The 20,022-nt window shown below is 37.1% G+C and overlaps 1 protein-coding gene across 2 annotated transcripts in view; it reads left to right on the top strand.

The window, feature by feature from the left end:
• Nucleotides 1–20,022, top strand: part of MAN1A2 (mannosidase alpha class 1A member 2) — a 135,427-nt gene that overhangs the window by 92,977 nt on the left and 22,428 nt on the right. For both annotated transcript variants that reach the window (XM_068698910.1, XM_068698920.1), the window contains one exon: nt 17,920–18,035. In XM_068698910.1, the coding sequence (XP_068555011.1) occupies nt 17,920–18,035 (116 nt within the window). The remainder of the gene's footprint in view (nt 1–17,919; nt 18,036–20,022) is intronic.

Below are 20,022 nucleotides of genomic sequence, written 5' to 3'. Positions count from 1 at the left end.
GACCAAAATTCTCTTCAAAGAGTGCAAGTGAATAGGGCCACCTTTAGAGATGGGTGCCTGGATTAATGAAATAAATCCTTCAGACAAATTTAGGCTTACAAATGCTTCTGAAAAAAAAGGGGGGGAGGGTCTAGTAAATACAAACATTCATCTATAACTTATTAAAAAGTCAACTTGTTTGTTGTGAAATATTTTTATATTGCTTTTTCTATTCCTAACCAATTGCTTTTACTGGTTTCAACAAAGGTAGTATATTGTGGCATATTACTAGGATTCTACAGGGGCTTTTTATTGGTTTTAGTAACAATACTGTTACTATCAGCAACTCTGGAGAAGGAAATAATAAATAAACATACAGTGGAAGTTTTAACTTGACAAAGCTTGATGAAGCTCTAACATAACTTTTTAAATGAATTTTGAAAGATTATGCATTTGAAAGTAGAATTTAGGATTGCAGATTATGATTTAAGATTTTAGGATGAAAAGAACTACACCTTTATAGAGCACTTAATATTTTTGTGCTGCTTACTAACCACAAACTTACTTCCTGGAATTTGTTTTGGATTTTTTCCCCCCAAGGCAAATAGGGCACCTAGTGCTGATACAGAGCTTCTAGGAGTGTTTATAACATTTCATCGATGTAGCATTTATAAACTTACCTGGAAAAGGTTTGTGAAGACAAGAAAGCAAGAATCCATAATCCTTTTTTTTTTTTTTTTTTACTTGCCACAAAACAGGATGGGACAATGAGAAACTGTCTTTGTTGTAGTCCTGAGAGATAAGTCATTAGTGAATTCAAATTAATTTCCAGAAATTTAAGAACATGACTTAGAGTAACAATGCATAAATGCTGAAACATTGGACTTATGAGCTGGAACAGCTGAGGCTGAGACAGATATTCCTTCTTTCTGATTCTCTTGCAGAGGCCATATCCTGCATCACAAAAGTCAGTTAAGTAAGGGTGATAACTCTCATGCAATAAATCTCACTTCCGTAGAGGACTCTTGTCAGAGTCCATGATATTGTTAACGACCTATTCATATTGTTGGTATTAAGGATGAAAAAAGCTTTTATATCTTCCTCAGAAGATAATCTCAAAGAATATTATGTTTTGCTTGTTATATACTTTAGTACTGGAAATACAGAGACAGTGGAAAGAGCACCAAAGCATAACTTTTCTTTCAGCTTCTGGAAAAGCAGCCAAGCAGCCCTGGCTTTTTCTTTCTCTTTCTTTTCTTTTTTTTTTTTTTTTTTTCCTGTAACCTTTAGTCTGATGCAACTTTTATCTTGTACAAGCTACTGAAAATTTCAGTTCCTGAAAATTATTTCAGAACTCTATTGGCCTAGGTACATGTAACTCTTGGCTCTGACCTTTCTGTATTTCTTCGGTTTTGTTTGATAGTTTGTTTGTTGTTTAGTTCTGCTTGTTGTTTTTTTTGCTTTTTTGTTTTTTTTTTTTCCTTTTAACATTTTTTCTCCTCCTCAGGCTTGGCTCAGTTCTAGTTAGGTTTTCTGTTAATCTGTACAGTGTTCCAGCTAAGTCAAAAGTGGTGTGGAATAAGTAAAATAAATCTATCAAATAGAATATTGAGGAAGTATGGGATTTTGCTGAAATGTAGCATCATTCTAGTGGTGGCTATGTTTTGAATTTCTATACCAGTCATGCTGATAGTGGATGTACTCTGGTGGTGAGTGCTTTTATTTGAAGTAATAAAAATACCTGTGGTGTGCCAGTTACTGCCAGTTGATTATCCAGAGAGTATTAAACAAAATTATATGATGGAAGAATCTGTTTAAGTAACATTTTCTCATAGTTATATTTTGTCTTTACAACTAGCTTGTAAAATATTTGAAAAAATAAAAGTATATATGATTTGATTAGAAGCAATACTGAATAGATACACTTCTGTTGTATTTCTGTTTAATTCTGTTCTAACAAGCTGATAGGTAAACTTAAATAATTAGAACCAATTCCTGTTGCAAGACAGATTTATGGAAAAAAGAGAAACCTCAAACATACTCAGTAACCTTGGTGTGGCCCTGTAGTGTTTGGGCTGTATGTATCTCTACTTCCAACATGAATTTTGTGGAAAGAACAGTATTCTGATATCTTCTCAGAGGTATTTACACAAGCAGCCTAGCCTCATTTTATGTGTTTAAAAACAACAACAAACAACAATAAAAAAAACAACAAGGATTGCGTCTACTTTATTTGAGTTTCAGTCCCAAGTATTAAATTTTAGCATGAGTAACTAATGTGCCTTTGAAATGTCCCAGTCAGAAACCTTTACTTCCTTTTTCCTCTTTAGTCCAGAGAACTGGAGCTGTGCAGTAATGTATGATACCACATAAAAGCATGGTTTTAAGTCCCTTTCCGTTGCAGACAAAAGACTTCTGCACATTGATATCTAAGATTTGTTTGAAGTAACTTCTCAGCACATGTAAAAACCTACTGCCTTTCTTCAGTATCTAAAAGATACATCATCCATCAGAAACTTGAATTAAGTGGATTTAATTCACAAATATTAAGTTTTTATCTCCATTGCTAGTGTAGGGAAATTAAAGTAATAAAATTCAGTGCAAGGTTGTATGGAAAGGCTATTTGTTTAGAAAATCATAAAGTGAGCTGATTTTTACCTGCACACTTTCACTGTCTTATAAATTGAATTCGTTGTTACTGAAAGGTACCAAGATACGGCTGAATTGTCCGGACTCAAAGGACTTCACTCTTCCTCACTTATCTAGTGTTTTTGAATGACTAGTGATGAGCTAGTTTTTGGGCAGATCTTTTGGGCCTAGGGATCAGCAATTGCTACAGGTTCTTGCTTTTCCTCAGAGACTTTCTGACTTATCCCTCCATAGATCTTGGACTTGTCTCTTTTTCCTCATTTAAATGTGTTTAAAATGTATGTCCATGGTTTGTTTTCTTGTTGGAGCTAGGGGAAGGGGAGTGGTGCATGTGATGTGCTGCAACCTTGTCAAAATCCTTCTAACATCAGGATGCGGGGTCTTCTGCTGATGAGTCATTGTGCTGTGGTTTGATTTATCAGAACGCAGGCTTTTTGGTCTTGATAAAAGCAGCACACTCCTCAATTTCATTGCTTGGGAATGGTGCTCTAGGGACAGTGTCCTGAGATAGGCCATCCTTTTAGCTCATTCTTCTGGTTGCTTCTTGTGATGCTCATTTTCATTTGTACTTCACTCATGCCAGTCAATGTGTTTTTTTTGCAAATACCTGAAAATATATATCCAGTAAAGTATGTTACCAGTCAGTTATTAATTATTGTTTCACCAAGGACATGATGATGGCTTCCAGGTTCTTAACAAGTTGGAAAGATAAGTAGAGCCATATAGTGTTACATAAATCCAATCTATAGACATGTCTTTTTAATGTTTACATTTTTATTAATAAAAATTTCCATATGTATTTAATGCATTTTATTTTGCACTTGAAGAACAGCTCTGGTGACAGATTCCCTTCTTTTTTTTCCTGCCTATCTCATGCAGCAGCAGTCATCAGGGTCCAGAGCCTCTGCAGGCAGTTTTGCAGCAAGGACTGCCATTCCAACAATTGTTGTTTTTTTTTTTTCCATTTGAATGCCATAAAACCCAATTCTAAAAACTGCCAGGTGAATGGCTTTCTAGTCATTGCTTCATCTCTGCTTTCCAGTGGAACTGCTTTGAAAGGTAGCATAGTGCTGTGTAGCAGGAGGAGGAAAACGATGTCATGTGTAGGCTAAATATTTGTGTATAAGCTTATAACGTGCAGGTATTACTACAGCATGAGTGGCATGACAGACAGCTTTTAATGGGTTCAGCTCAGGATTTGTCATCTCATGGGGGTTTTTGCTAGAAAACAAAGCTGTAATGCCCACAGGAATGTTGACAGATTCGATTTTTAATTATGGACTAATGTGATGGTCCAGTGGAAGCAAGTGATTTACACTACTTCTGTCTTGGAGTTCCAGTTTCTGTAAAACTTGAAATAAAAATAGTTGGCAAGAAGCATGTTTTAACTTCTCATGTTAATGTGCAGTTAACTTTTGTTAGCTTTACTTTTCACTTGGTGAGCAATTTGTTTGGTGTAAGCATCAGAACATCATACAGTGAATTTGGATTATTTTCAATGAAAATGACAGTCCTTTCTCAAGAAGCCTGCTATGCAGATATAATGCCTAAAATTTTGATTAAATATAAGAGATTTCAGAATTATGGAAATTACTTTGTAGTGAAGAACTTTTCTCCTAAAATGAAAATGTTGAGAAAATTTAATTCTAATATACATTTGCAAGCAAGTTGGATGTGAATACCAAATAAAACAGCAATAACAACGATATTGCTACTCTGCATGTTATTGCCAAGTTAGGAAATGCTATTTGTATTTGCACATTTCAGTAAATTGGGCATTCTTCCTTTCTACTTTTCAATATGGAGAATAAAATATTGCATTTCATCTACTTCCAAAATCTCTAGCAAAGATGTTACTGAAGGGGAACTCAAATCACTCTGGATTCATATCTCAGTTCCTAGAACTGGTCTGTCTATAGAGTTACCTGCATTTATTATTTAAGAAAGTAGTGTCAGTTGAACTAAAGATGTTTTTTAGACTATATATGGTTTCTCTATTCATGCAAGTAACAAAAATACTTATTCTATGTTAGCCTTCTGTGTTTATTCACCTTAATGACATATGAGTATATAAACAAGTTACTGTAAAGTAAGCTGGTGTGTACATTTACACACTGAACTCTGCTATTAGGAATGTAATGGCAGGTTCTGAAATTACCAGCACTGATACGATGAATAGTCAGGTTGTGGTCTGTTGTGCAGTGCTTTTTTCATGTATCGTTACCTAAGACAAGCCCTTTTAGACAAATCTGCACATGGACCAAGTTATAAATTTTGATGAGGGGCACTCTGGCAGCTGGTTTACTAGGACTGCTAACAGTGTGGTATCAGACCACATATGTTTATTTAATATTCTAAATTTAAATACCTTGTTTCCTATACAAAGTGATGTCTATCCTATAAAGACAAGTAAGAGGATTCACATAGGTATATAACCCACCTTGTTACACATGCTGCCTTAGCACCTTCTGGTGATTTTCTCACTTCCTTGTTCTCTGCAGCTGTAGTGCAGAATAAGTTGAGGCTTACCCAATGTGTCTGACTGGGAAAAATTTATATCTGTTTCCCAGTTGCTTTTGCTGTAGACTGTCCCTTAAATAAACCAAAACAAATGTCTTTGTGGATGTGCATATTTTAATTTAAGTAGTGGTCTTTCATTTGCAAAATAAATGCTTAAAGTAAACCAAAACAAGCAGTTTCAGTATTTAACTTTATTTAGAGAAGGCTTCCATGGATTTAATTGAATTGGATTAGATTTACATTTTCTTTAAAACAGTGCATTTTTCACATGTAGGAAAAGTCATAAAAACGATTTTAAATTACCTTCATTAAATCAGTGCAAATAGTGGGCCCTGAATTTTTATGCCTGCTTGTACAGATGGATTTAGACTAATGCTCTTGAGTTGAGCTAGGTAATTAATTGAACTGCTTCATTTAAACTCTTGCAGGTAATAGACAAACCAAGAATAAGACACCCAATCTATTTTCGTTTGTGATATGAAATTGTGTCAAATATATGGCACCATCTGTCTATATTTTTTGTCAGTATTTAAAAGAAAAAAATTTAAAAAATCTGAAATAAATGTTTATAATACACTTTACTATAGATGTTAAGAAAGTCACTGCATCTAGCAGAATCTCAGACCTGTAGATTGCTCCTTTGTAGCTGTTGATACCCTGCCCAGTGCATTTTGAGACCCAGGAGGTGTCTCTGTCTCAGTCCAGTGGATGTGACTGCTGCTGTTACAACGTGCATATTGGCCCAGCAGTGAGGCTGAGCATGTATCCTAGAGAGGTACACACAGTCTAAGAGGACACTAACATGGTCACCCACATGGACTACCACTGACAGAACATGGCCTTCGTAGCATCCACATGTAATACTCACATAAAAGATGAGTACTGGTAGCCAGGTCTTGTTCATCCTCCTCATGTTTGTGGCCAAATAGGTGCATGCACTTACACTCTCTTCGCCCAAGCAACCATCACACTCAGGAATCTTTAAAATATTCACATACTTAATTGCCTACTACCTGTGCTTGGACCCTGGGCCCCTTATCCAGGCATCAGCTTACATGTAGACCTTGGGTCTTTCCAGATGCAGGTCTCCTACTCACCATCCTGTCCACCTTGAGGTTTGCTAATGAATTCCATGTACAGACATGCATTCTGAATCAAGTTAACTGGGAAAAATAAACACAGGTAGGTCTTCCCATTTGTTGCCACACAAACCTAGGGACCTGTGACATTCTTTTTTCTCCACTTGCTGCAACCTGCTTCTCCGGTTGCTGTCGCTCTGACCTTGCAACATGCATCTCACTCTCTCCAGTTACTGTCAATGGACCTCTGTTGCATGCCGGTCTCTCCAGTTGCTGACACCTAGACCTGCAGGCTCTGTGGTCCATGGCTTCTCCGGTTGCTGATGTTTACACCGTGCAGCACTCACACATGGGATAATGAGTAAAAGTAGACACAAAAAATGGTTAAAAAAAGGATTTGATAAAAAGAGAGTTATAGACTGTTGAGTGGGTACAGGGCTCAGGAAAGCAAGCATGTTAATAGGCGGCCGGCCTGTTTAACAGCAGCCAGGCCCTTTTAACCCACCTGATCTTCATTTTTTCCTTGCTTATTCCTCCCCAGTCCACCCTGATTTTTTCTTTTTTCTGCCTTTGGCCCTTCCCCTAAAATCCAGTTGTAAGTTTTACATAAAGTCAGAAGCCCCTTCAGCTGTCCCATAGATATATTTTTCACAGTCATAGAGTTTCCCTCAAATATCTCATAATAGTCATGGTTATTGTGTTTCCCTGTTCTTATCAGCGATGACATTTAGGTTGACTCTCTAGGGCTGTATGAGCAGGTCCTTTATTGACCCATCAGTCAGGAACTGAAGAGTTCTGGTCTTTGTTATTGTCTGTTGCCACCAGCTTGTTAATGTCTGTGTGTTTAATTAATCAATTTCCTTGTTTGATACTTCTTTCATACGGAATACTCCTTAAACGGATAACTTGACAAAGAAGATGCTTTCACATTGTGCATAACCCCACATGTCAGAATAGGGAAGGATTAATTAAATGAATGATATGTCTTGGCAGGGTGAGATCTATTTAAAATATGAGTGGCTCTCTTGAGTGCAAACTTTAAAAGGTGCTGCAGAGATTGAAAAGTAAGTCATTGCCTGGGTTTCTATTATCTGGACTGTTTCTGTCAGTATTTACATCTACTTTTGCAAGGTAAAAGCCCTGCTAATTGTGAGGTGAAATGAATAATACTGAAGAATGAAGTAGTCTTTCAAAAGATGAAAGGAATATTGAAAATAACTTAGAAACCTAAAAATATTTTTGTAGCATAAATTAATAGGTTGATTAGTTATGGGTAGTGAGAAAGATGCTAATATTAGAAAACTATTTTCTTTGCCAACTGAAGCTGTTAGTGTTCTCCTTTACCATGAAGATATTTTGCAATATTTTTTTCTACTCTTCCTTTTTTTTTTTTTTTGAAATGTACTAGATGCCTTTTTTAGCAGAGGTGGTCTCTCAAGTTATATCTGTTAATACAGATATAGTACACATTAAAAGGTGTGCTGTATACAGAACTAAGAAACCAGCAATGTCGAGAATAGTGGGAAAAACAAATTATGAAATACAACGTCAAGCCCCATCAAAACATCCATAACCTTAAAGGAAATTAAAAGAGTTGTGTCAAGTAGGCCTGTATTTTCAGAAAAGAAAAAAAAAAAAAGTATTTTGAAAAACATTTTCAATTTGGACTGGTGGACAGTAGCTTCTACTGTTTTAATTCTTGGGTGATTTTCTCCCCTTTAGTACAAGGAAAAGATTTTCTCTCTCAAGTCCAAATGATGCAGGATTAAAATAATTAATTTTGTTTGTTGTAGAAATAGTTTCCAGCTTGACTTCATTTTTGCACATTTATTTAATTCAGCAAGTACATTTCATTTTTGACTTGTTTTTGAAACAGCAGTTATATAACTGGAGCTATGCCATGTATGTGATGGTTAGTTTGGGGATTGGATGCAGGCATTTATTGTTTTTTGTTGGCGGTGGTTTTGTTTTTTAAATCTGATTTCAGTTCAGTACATTATGAACAAAAAAATACAACATGATTTCTAGATTTCCAATAGCAGGCTTCTCACCATTGCAGATAAGAAGGTGGGGATGGTTCTCTGCTGTTTAGTTTTCTGTGCTGTCCTGGCAGATTTCCTTAGTTTTTCTTTCAAAAATATCCTGGTTTGTTCTGCTTTTAGGAATATGCATGTGTTTTGAATATACAATAATCTGTGTAATCTCTGATGGGGAATTCCCCTTGCCCTTTTGCTTTGTAAACATATACAAATGTAATTAACAGTGCTTCAAGAAAAGGCTGTATTCAAATCTGATTATTCAGTAGAGGACAAGAACAAGTTAATCTGCTAAAGCTTTGTTTTAATGACATACAGCAGAGCAATGCATTACAGGGAATATGTTTTTATAAATCTGCAAGGTTAAGACATTTTGCTGGTCTGTTCATCAAGATGCTGAAAAAGCTAAACAAATAGAAGCTTTGTTTGGTGTGTTTAAGATTTTAGTGTTAATGGAAGGTTAAATATTTATATGCATTATGTATTTGAAAGGGTGTGTGTATAAAGAATTCCTAAAGATAGGATTCAGATATGGTGTAACTTGAGCTTTCAAAGTGCTTGCATAAACTGATGTGGAAAGAAATGAGTATTTTATTTTGCTGTACCACCAAACTACACTTTTATACCGTGATATTGATGGGGAGCGCATCAATATCTAGAATTTGAAGTCAGTCTTCTAGCAGCTCTAACATTTGTTTTCCTCACTGTAAAGCCAGTCAATTAGCCTTTATGAACAGAATCCAACATGTATTAGGGTACTTACCTGATATTCTTGAGGAGTTTAAATTGTTGACCTTGACGACAGCTAATTTAAAATGATTAGGGACTAAAAGTGCATACTTTGATACAAGCTCTGTGAGTTTTAAAGTCTGAGCTCCTATGGAATCATATATTTCTTTAGTAATTGATCTTTGTACCAGAGTCTTTGGATATCTAAACTGTATTTTTCAACCATTTTTAAATCATTGATTTCCTATGAAAAGAGAGTCTATGAAAATCTAATTGCAGACTTTTTACAGCCATATTACAGTTACATGTTTTGATTTTATTCCTTCTATATCATTTAAATGTTGGAGGCTGTGCAACTAGTTGTTTATAATTAGATCAGTGTTGTTCTCTGGACCAATAATAGATTTCAGATGACACATAATTGTCCATTTCTTCTAATTCTGTCTTCAACATGTGAGATTTTATATTCTGGGCTATATGGGGAGATGTACCTTCTTGAGAGAAGAAGAAAAAAAAAAAAAAAAGAAAAGCTTCCAGTTTGGTGCAGAAGAGAGGGTCTATACTTTTACTCTCTGGATAGAGAGTGCATTTTCATACTGGGTTCTTTTAATCATAAAGTTCTGTTAGGAGTTGGACTGTCCTGGAGCAACAAGGTAAAATACCCTCTCATCTTGGAGATCTAAGTGAAGACATTGATCTGTGATTGCAAATCACTCTGTGGCACTTTTTTGCCGATGTGGTCAAAAATCAGAAAGGCATGGTGATGAACGCAGTGCAAATGTAGAGTGCTATAGCTTGGTCTCAGTCCATACTCCGCTGTTGAGTAAGCCTTTCACACAACCTGATTTCCTACCACCTTGTGGTGGTTTTACCGTGCTGAGCAGCTGAACTCCACAACAACTGCTTTCTCACTCCCCCTCCTCAAAGGAAAAGGGGAGAAAATATGACATAAAGGGCTCAAGGGTTGAGATTAGGACAGGGAGATCACCCACCAGTTACTGTCATGGACAAAACAGACTCAGCGTAAGGAGATTAATGTAATTCATTGCCTATCACTAGCAGAGTAGAACAGTGAGAAACTACAAGCAAACTAAAAACACCTTACCCCCCCATCCGCCCTCTTCTGCCTCCTCCCCTTGAGCGGTGCAGGGGAGTGGGGGCTGCAGTCAGTCCCTGACGCTTTGTCTCCCGCTGCTCCTTCACAGTCACTCTCTGCCCGTGCGCCCCGTGGGGTCCCTCCCACGGGATGCCGTCCTTCCCCAGCTGATCTTGTGGGGGCTGCCCACAGGCAGCAGCTCTTCAAGAACTGCTCCCACATGGCTCTGTACCATGGGGTCCATCCCCCTGGAGCAAAGTGCTCCAGCACGGGTCCCCCACAGGCAGCAGCTCCCCCCAGACCCCCTGCTCCTGTGTGGGCTCCTCTCCACAGGCTGCAGCTCCAGCCAGGGGCCTGCTTCTGTGGGGGCTCTCCATGGGCTGCAGCCTCCTCAAGGCCACATCCACCTGCTCCACTGGGGGCTCCTCCATGGGCTGCAGTGTGGAGATATACGTACCTGAATTTCCATCAATCCACTGTGAATTCAAGCAACTTAGATAAAGCTGCCAGCACAGTTAGAATTGACACCTACTCCGAATTTTCTACCTAAATTGTAGAGAGGCTGATCTACTTCATTTGGGTGATGCTGATGGGTGTAATAATCTGGAAAAGACAACTTCAGGTGATAAATGGCCACTTTGCTTCTGAATGAAATCAGCAGTATAAAGGTCAGTTGTGTTTTTGAATTTTTGCAAGTGGACTTTACATCATTAGTTGATTGACCTTTAATTCAGGAACATGTTTTCTGAGAGATGACCTAAATCTTTCCAGAACTGTAAACAACAGTTTGAGTATTTTGACGTTTCAGGTAAGTAAGAATATAAAAACAAAAATATTTGTTCCAGCTGTCAAATCCTCAACTTGAAAGGAGAGCCTGTTGTAAGATATCATAAATAGAATCATAAAAGACATTCAAGTTGAAGATGTGTTTTGGTTCATGAGTTACGTTGATTACACATATATGTGTGTGTATTAGTTGGGCAAGTTTTACTTGCTGGCCTTCTGTTGTCTTTGTACATACTTGGATTGTGTAAGCTTGAGAAATTTAATCTTTAGTTTAACTAGAGTTCTAATAAGTCATTTTGCTTTGTTTTATTTTGTGGGTAGCATTTAAGTTCATTTTCTATTAAGTGATTGTGTTTTCAGATTTTTGGAGCTTCCAGTTTTCAACTCTTCCAACTGGAATATTCTATCTGCTTCAAGCCTCAAGCTGTCTTCTTCCTTCCTTCTTTCTTCCCTTTCTCCTTCTCTTCCTCCTTCCTTTTTCCCTTTCCCTCCTCTTTGATAAAAATGCTTCAACCATTCCTATATGAGGTTCAAGATGCAATATTGTTATGACCCAATTATACTTTGTTTCTTCTAAGCATACAGTTAAGAATCTCAAGAATCATCATGTTTTGGATATTAAATACTGTGGGAGTTATTTATTTTAGCACTGCTGGAGGACAAAACCACCCATATTTTTTTCAGGCCTTTGAAAAATATTCATGTTTACTTTCTCCATATGGAATTTTTAGAGTTCAGCTAAGTTCTCTGAAGTTGTATGTGCCAAAGCATTCATCATCATACAACGCTAGGCTGGGAGGAGCTGAGCTAGGCTTTTCTTGTTGCTTGAATCTGTTGTGGCACCAGACGATAGAACTGAAAACTCAGCTGTCTCCTAATTTCTCAGTGCTCATCTTTTCCACTTTAAATCTACTTTTTTAATGTAGATTTTTATGTGACAATCTGCATGTTTTCAGAAAAATTGTCATGCTGGTAACATGTTCCTTAGTGATGAATGATTCATACCTGACTAAAAATTGCACCTCCACCTTCTTTTATCAGGGCTGCCTCTGCTGTAGTTAATTTACAAGCGTTTGCACTTTTAAGCCATCCACTATGGCTTATGGCATCTTTAGGTTGAATTTCCACTGTGGATTGCTGCAGCTGCAATTTCTGGGGCTTCGGCTTTCTGGATTAAAGGATTAAAAAGAGAGCTTGCACCTATTTAGAGCAGTTGAGGGGCACTAAGCCCAACTACGAGGTGAAGGAAGATTGAACTGAAATTTAATCAGTGCCACTCTGAAGACAAACAGAAAAGCACTTCTTTAAAAGTTTCCTACACAGAGAAAAGGTGCTCATACAGATTGTGCGTTGTGTAAGGCCAATTGGTACCCAGAACAACTGGTGTGAAGATTTCTTAATGAGAGTTTAATACTAGCTGAATCACTTCACTACTCCCTCCTAGTCTTAACTTCCCCACTCTTGAAATCCTTTCCTGACTTAATACAATAGTGCTTTGTCAAAGATACAGTGTTCATGATCCCAAAGTAAAATCCACATCACCTTTTACTACTTTGTTCTTTTGTTACAAAGTAGTCAGTATTACTACTTTTTGGTTGAAATTAGTTAGTAGTTGTTCACCTTGCTGTTTCCAGTGTATTGGTTATAGAGCATTGCATGCAGATTTAAAATAGTTTTCCTTTTTGCTTTAAAGTCATAATTAACATTTCCGTTTGTAAGATTTGAGTTTCTTTTATGGATTCCCAAATTTCGAATTATTTGCTTGTTTTTATCTGTATATACTTAAAAATGCTCAGTCGGTGTTATAGTTGCAAATCCATGAATTAAAAATATTGTTATAGCTGATTGTCTTCTCTGGCTGTTTGTGTTTATGTACTGGCAGAGGGTTGGGCACATGAAATGCAGTTCTGCTCAGCTTTTTATGTCACCTTCTTCACTCTGCGTGAAGTAAATAAAGCATGAGCTTTATGAACGCAAAGGCAGTGCAGGAGGAGGTGCCTTGAGGTCAGGAAGGGGCAAGGCTGACTTTCAGCCTGCACTACTTTAACACAAAGTCTCACCTTAGGTGTTGGGACTGCGGTATCAGTTCTGCATGATGTTTTGTTTTTAAAACAGTGCTTGGCTTCTTTCTTTATTCCTGTGCATTGCCAGGAAATGACAATTGTACAATTAAAGCACAAAGCAGAGAGGGGTTAGCAAATCATGAACTGTTTTTAATTCACCTCATTAAGCTGCTGTTAACTGCTTAAAGCCATCTGTTTAAAAATAATTTACACATCTTAAGTTTGCTCTAGAGAGCAGGTAGACCTTCATTAGAGCAGGTTTTCTTATTAATGTTAACTTTAGGAGTCTTTAAGTTGTTGTGGAAAATATCTTACTGCTTACTGAACCAAACTTTCACAGTAAACAAAAGGAGATGAATTGTTCTTAACTTGGAGTCTGCTGTCATAACTGTATTCTTGGGAACCACTGCAGTTCATTTAGAAATTGTCTGGCTCAGAAGGAAGTTATTTACAGCCATTAGGTAGATCTGAATGTTAGAAAGAATGAGCTGAATAGATGCCTAGTATCTGTAGTATTTACTTTAGACTCAGGCTACCATTCCAAGAATTAATCCAGAAAAAGAATAACAGACAGTGCCTCAGAGGTAATAGAGGATGGGAAGGCCTGCGGTCCTGGCCCTGGAAAGCTATTTGAGGAAAAACAATTTTGTCTGTCAAGATTTATAAAGAAATAATGTCATTTACAAAGAACAAATCATACAAGAGCCACTGACTCTCCCTCCTATCCCAAGCTCAGATTGATTGTCATTTCAGAAGGATACCATGCACTCTCTTTTCTGACCTGCCATGTATTTCTGTGGTTTGCTGTGAAATGATTGTCCATTTTCTCTTCAGAGGAGGCTGCTTCAGCAGTGAGCTAATTGATTGCTGATATGAATAAAATCACTTGGAGTGAGACTAGCCTTAGAAGTACTAGATGATGTGAGAATTTAAAGGTCTTCCACTCAGTCTGTAGGAAAGAGGTGAATGTGATTTTTGGATTATTAGCTGAGACAGAAATAATACTTGACTAAATATGTCTTTTATTGGTAAATGCAAAGCTTATTAAAATACTGCTATTAAATTGAGTGTTGTTGTTTTATTTTTCAGTTGCATGCTGTTTGCTAAGATGGAAAATGCCAGTATTCTACAGGATGTAAATCTTTTGAACTGGGCAAAAATATTGCTATGACCTGTAAATATTTTTGTCCTTCTATTAAGATTTTATTTAGCTTTACCTGGCAAGGAGGAAGCCTGCAAACAGACTGATTGTGCAGGTTTGCACATACTTTCAGGTGTATAATAAACAAGGAAAAATGCAGTGCTTTTTGTATTTGCTTTTGGCTGCAGTTATTGAAGGAATTCTTTGCAACTGCACTTACTATACCTTTTAATTTAAAATAAGACTTTCCAAGGAATCTTTGGCTGGAATCCTTTAATGTTTGAAAAAAAATCACCTAGGCCTAATCTTAAGAAAGTAAAATAAAATCAAAAGAAATAAAAAGGAGGGGGGCACAGGAAGGAATTAAAAAAATACCTTAATTTGTGTTCGATTGGAAGGAAGTAGTGTTCTAAAAATATAGAGCTGTCATTGAATAGAGTATGTGGCTTCTGCCATACTGGATATGCCCTCATACTTCTGTTTCCTTTGCTATATTTGTCTTTATCTGCAAAGAATTTTCATTCAGGATTTCACTGTGAAATAGTTTTTCACAGTAAAAGCCTTTAAATGCTATGCAGCTGATTAAATAATTCTTATAGATCCAATTAATGAAAAATCAATTTCCAAATTTGCAAAATACTTATAAACATTTTAAACATAATACCTTTACAACTGTCTACTAAAGAGTAGCTAGTGCCAGGACCCTATTACAAACTTTATTATTCAAATCATAAGCTGTCCTTTTTCATTCTCTGGATTGACATGCAAGGTTAGGGTTGGTTAAAAAACAAACAAACAAACAAAACAATTCAAAATATTCTATGCACAAGACATTCTTGAGCAAAACATTTTGAGCTGAGCTGAGCTGAATTAAATTTCCAAATCCATCTGATCTGTTTCTCAAACAGCAGGAGAATATGATAACCAACATAGACCTTATGGTGATAAGTCTGGGTAGGGAGCTGTGTTTATATGAGAGAAAAAGGTGTGTGATGACCCAAATCTACAATTTTCACCATTTATGGATTCATTAAGGGATTTTGAAAAATACTTTTTGGCATTTCCATACTAAGAGCAAGTTGTTCAAGTCCTGCAACCTGTCACAAAAAGTTGTTTAATTTTCAGCCATTTCTAGTGAGAGTACTTACACAAACTGCAGTGAATTCTGCTTTAACAACATCTTCTGACCCTAGAATACAACCTGAGGAAGATAGTGCCAGGGCTGCAGGTAATGCAGCTGTAGAAGTTGGAAATTTTGCTGTGCTTAAACCTTAGCTCAGCTGCTGTGGTTGCTTCCTTTTCAGTTCCAATCTTTTTCTGCTGTTTTTTTTTGCAGATGAGAGAGGCCAGGTAAATATAGACAGCTGTATCTGGATACAGCAAGTTTCCTTGAAATATTGCTTCCTTCCCATGTGAAAGGTTTCCTGTGCTTTCTTCCTGCCCATGATGTCTTGTCATATGTGACCACAGAATGTATTTCTTTTCACCCTTTCCTGCTGCTGAAGAAATGGCACAGAATCAGTTTGCCCCTGACAGGTCTTTCCTGCGGTCCATCTGTGAAGGGCATCAGCTGGGTAGTGGCAGCACAGAGTTTAATGAGTGAGGAGCCTTGAAAACCGCTCGTACATCAGAGCTGGTGTGAAGTACGCAAAATGGCAATAAACAAAACAATACTGCAGAGAGTTGTGAGGCCCTTAGAACCTCTTAGCCTTACCATTTTTGCATCCCACTGGTTGAGTGGGAGGAAAATCTGCATCTGAGAGGCTTGCACAGCTCTGTTCTCTGAACACATGAAGAAGGTGCAAAAAAGGCTGCCTTGGAGGTGGCTCTGTGCTGTGTCCTGATGTGACTTGTTTCCATATTCCTTGTACTTTCATCTGAGACAAGAAGCAATGTGGAGGAGGAGAAGAGCTGCTGACAGGACACAAAGACAGTTCTCAAATGAGTGTCTGAAGAAGCAGAGGTGAAACAGGGAGTGTTCCTGATAGTTGACTTTGGAAATTCACCTGTACATGGATTTCTTATTTTAAGACATAAACCTTTCCCGCTCATCTCCCTACTCTTGCATGCCCTGAACCCAGCTGGAGCTTCTACAAGAGGAATGCTGCTCAGAGACATTCAGCAGCCCTGTCCTGGCTGGGGACTGAGTGCATCTGTGAAGGAAACCTGGTGGAGTAGCAATGCTGGCAGCAGTCTCTGAAGTGATGGGAGCTCAACTGAAGAGAAGGCAGCAGCTTAACAGAAGTAGTTTTAAGCTATATCTCTTGTGAAGACAGTCCTTGAGTAGTGCTGACGTGAGCTGTAACTTTGAAGTCTCGGGATGATTTATTTTTTTCTGAAAACCACAGACTCTTAGTTCTCATGTCGATGTAAGAATATAATTGTTCTTTGAAGATGTAATTTCTAGTCTTTGCATTTGTGGAAGAAAATGGCCTGAATGCCCTCTTACAGCTTAGAACTAGATAGCATATGAAAGTTCACTGCTCATAGTTAAATCACTGAATAGCTGGGTGTGAAAAGGCTCTCAGAGATACTGAGATATAAGAAAAGCATATGAAATTATTTCCGCCAAACTTAGAACCTGAAGACAAATGGAGAAGCTAAAGGCTTTCCATTTGTTTCTACATATACCCTTGTAGGGCATAACAGTGCTTTACAAGAAGAAGGACCAGAAGGAGAGTTCTACCTTTTGTTCTACACCTTTATCCCAGACAGCCTGCAAATAATACCACCTTTCTGAGGAACATTAAAAAAAGAAATATTGTTTGTTTCGTTTTGTCTTTCACCCATTAAAAGGGAAGTTGTATGACTGTATCACAACTGTGCTTAGGTCACTGAATTTCTGTAATTGTGACCATATTGTTCTTAAACATTTCCTTATCCTATATTGAGCAGACTGACTGCTCTGGTGCCAGCAGAAGTTACGCACTTTTCTGGTTGGAATTGTGTATTAAATCTTGGAGGTCATATTACTTTTTGAATGAAGGGTATACTGAGGGAGTGCTTGCCATGGTTGGAACAGGAGGTCTAAAACTGAGTCAGGCCATCAGTAGGCTTTGTGTGATATGTGATAGTTACCCAGACAGCAAACATAGGTGCTTCTTAATGTCTGTCAGCACAGAATAGTGATGACAGTACTTGTGAAAGGCTACCTCTGCAAGAAAAAGAAAAGATGGCAAAAAGGAAATCTGTGCATTAGGAGGTCTGGCTTATGTGGTGCTGGACTGTAGTAGTCAAGCAGTCTGGCTACGGCACACAGTGTGGCTGCTCAGGCACAGTGGAACAAAGCAGGGCTTATGTTGTATACTATTTACTTCTCTTTCAAGTAGAGGAATTTAAATAAGAACATTTACTCTTGAGAAATTTATTAGTATGTTAAGTAAATGTCCTGTTCGAAATAAAAATCTCCTGTAAAGATTAGATTCCTTATAGTTGATGATGGTTTATAGCCAGCCACATGACCTAGTTGCATCCTGGATCCTGAGCTTTTATGGCTTTTTTGTACATACGTATGTATACACACACAACCCTAGTAGCAAAACAATTATGTTCTGTGGAATTAAGTAAAAACTTCAGTTAAATTAAATTTGTGATATGAGGGATAGCCTGTGTAGAATGGCAAGTAGTGAGCACGGAAAATTGCATTGTCTGCTGTGGCTATCCATGTCTGTGAAATAAGTTCAGAGGGGAGACAGTACAGCTTTGTCCTACTAAACAGGCTTAAAATAATTATAATTCTACAATGGCGTAACTTAAAAATGTGAGTTTATATTTTAAATTATATTTAAGGTGCTATTATGTAACATCTTCAATTTTTCTTTTGCCTCTTTCCTTCCTGCAGATCATACATCCGTGGGCGGGCTGGGAGACAGTTTTTATGAATATTTATTGAAAGCCTGGCTTATGTCAGACAAGATGGACACAGAAGCAAGGAAAATGTACGACGATGCAATTGAGGTGATTATAATTCATTGTGTTTTCTTGTACAGTGGAATTTAAGCATCTTTGATAACTGAAAAAAATCAGCAACACATAGAACTTGTTTTGATTATGTAAGTTTTAAGAAATCAAGTGATGAATAAGACTAGCTTTCATTTTAAGTAGTTTAAAAAGTATTATTTTGAAATATATGTGATGCAGATTATTGCACTAAAAATAACAGCTCATCCAAAATGTTATAAAGTAAAACTCCAAAGCATATTTTATTAGAAACAGCTCTAACAACTCTAAGATGTGCAGAATGGCCAAATTATTTTTATCCAGTGTTCAAAAACATTTGAGGAGTTGAAGTCCTGAATTGTTTTAATCTTCAAATTATTTTCTCAAGTGTTCAATGCTATTTTCAATATTCATCTTGTGAAATGTAATCCATACCCATTCCTTGTTCTATAGGTTTTTTGTAATATGATCTTGCTTCCTCTCACAATTCAAGTAGTGTCTGCCCAAGCAGACCAGTAAAGGCAGTTCAGTGGGAGTTTTCGGGGCCTTTTTGTGGTGACTCTAAGCTTTATGTTGCCCAGCTGTTATTTCTTGAGTTTTCCCATACACAGCCATCTTTTGTCAGACTTACTTGTAGCCGTATATACCCATGTGTCTAATCTACAGTTAAGAAGAGTAGAGAGTAATAAGGCTAGATTAAGTCTAGTTAGCTATGATGCCAACAGCAGCAGGGATTGTGTGATCTTGTCCGCATGCAAATTCATATTTGGTGTCAAACTTGTTCTGTGCTTTGTGCATGCCATGTTTCTTTCAACACAAGCTTTGAAAGCTTAGTTTTAGTGCAGGCAGTTTCCTGAAACAAAATCCTTGTTCTTGGAGTTCTGAAAATTCACATTTAAAAAAGTATATAATAAAATTCCAGTTCAAATTGTTTTGAAACTGTAATGTGTCTTATTTCTGACCTGAAATTGGCTAAGCTTTGGCTTTCAGCTACTTGATTTTTTCCCCTTATTTTAAAGGGCTATCAGCTATAATGTAGCTGGTTACTGACAAAGGTATGATGGGCATGCTCTTCCGAAACAGATAGATGATTTCCTTTCACCTCACAACATAAAGCAGGCTTTGAATTATTTCTCAAGCTCTTTCCTAAGTATTTTCCAATGTTGTAAGTGTGTGGAGGCAAGAATTGGATATTTAGTTTCTGTAATGGTTCTACTAATGTGTCATCACCTGATTTCTTCTCAGCTTCTTGTCTTTGCCCAGCCAAGAGCTGTTTGCACTTTTAACCTTTGTATGACACTGTCATCCATTCTCCAGTTGATTTTACTCTGAAGCTGGTTATAGTATTTTTGATTTACTGCTTTCCTACTATTGTGATTTACATTTCCAATTCCTCAGTGTGCAACCTTATACTTATCTCTGCTAAAACATGATTGTTCAGGTGAAACCCATTTTATCACTTGCTCTGAATGAATTTACAGGGCTGACTTTTCCTTTATCATTATCTATAGCTCCATCAATTTTTGTGTCTTCTGCAATTTCTTTTTAGCATTTCTTCTCTTGCAGACTATCGGTAGATATGCTGCCTACCATTGATTAAAATACCCTTGCAAAATAGTGATTGGATGAAAAATTTTCACAATTTTTTATTTTATGTTGATCTGTTCTAGAAGGCCAGTTTTTAATCTGTTTCATATGTGCTGCCTTGATTTTTTTTAGGACTAATATTTTGTACAATACCAAGGACTATACTAATACTCCTCATGATATCAGCATGCAATTGTCAATCAAATGCTTAATTTTTTCAAGCTACATTACTAATTTTACATGGTTCTTTCATTAATCTTTTTAAATACTGTTACAGCATCAGCTATTTCCCATTCCTTTTAAACTTTGTTAGCTTTCCAGTGTTTGCTTAAGTCAACAGTCAACTAGCATAAGTTCAAAGCAGTAGCTGAATTCCTTCAGTAGTCTTAGATGTAGTGTGTTGGGTCCTGTGGGTTTA

This window comes from Anas acuta, chromosome 1 (assembly GCF_963932015.1).
Source record: "Anas acuta chromosome 1, bAnaAcu1.1, whole genome shotgun sequence".
Lineage (NCBI taxonomy): Eukaryota > Metazoa > Chordata > Aves > Anseriformes > Anatidae > Anas > Anas acuta.
This window is presented reverse-complemented; position numbering and strand designations above follow the sequence as displayed.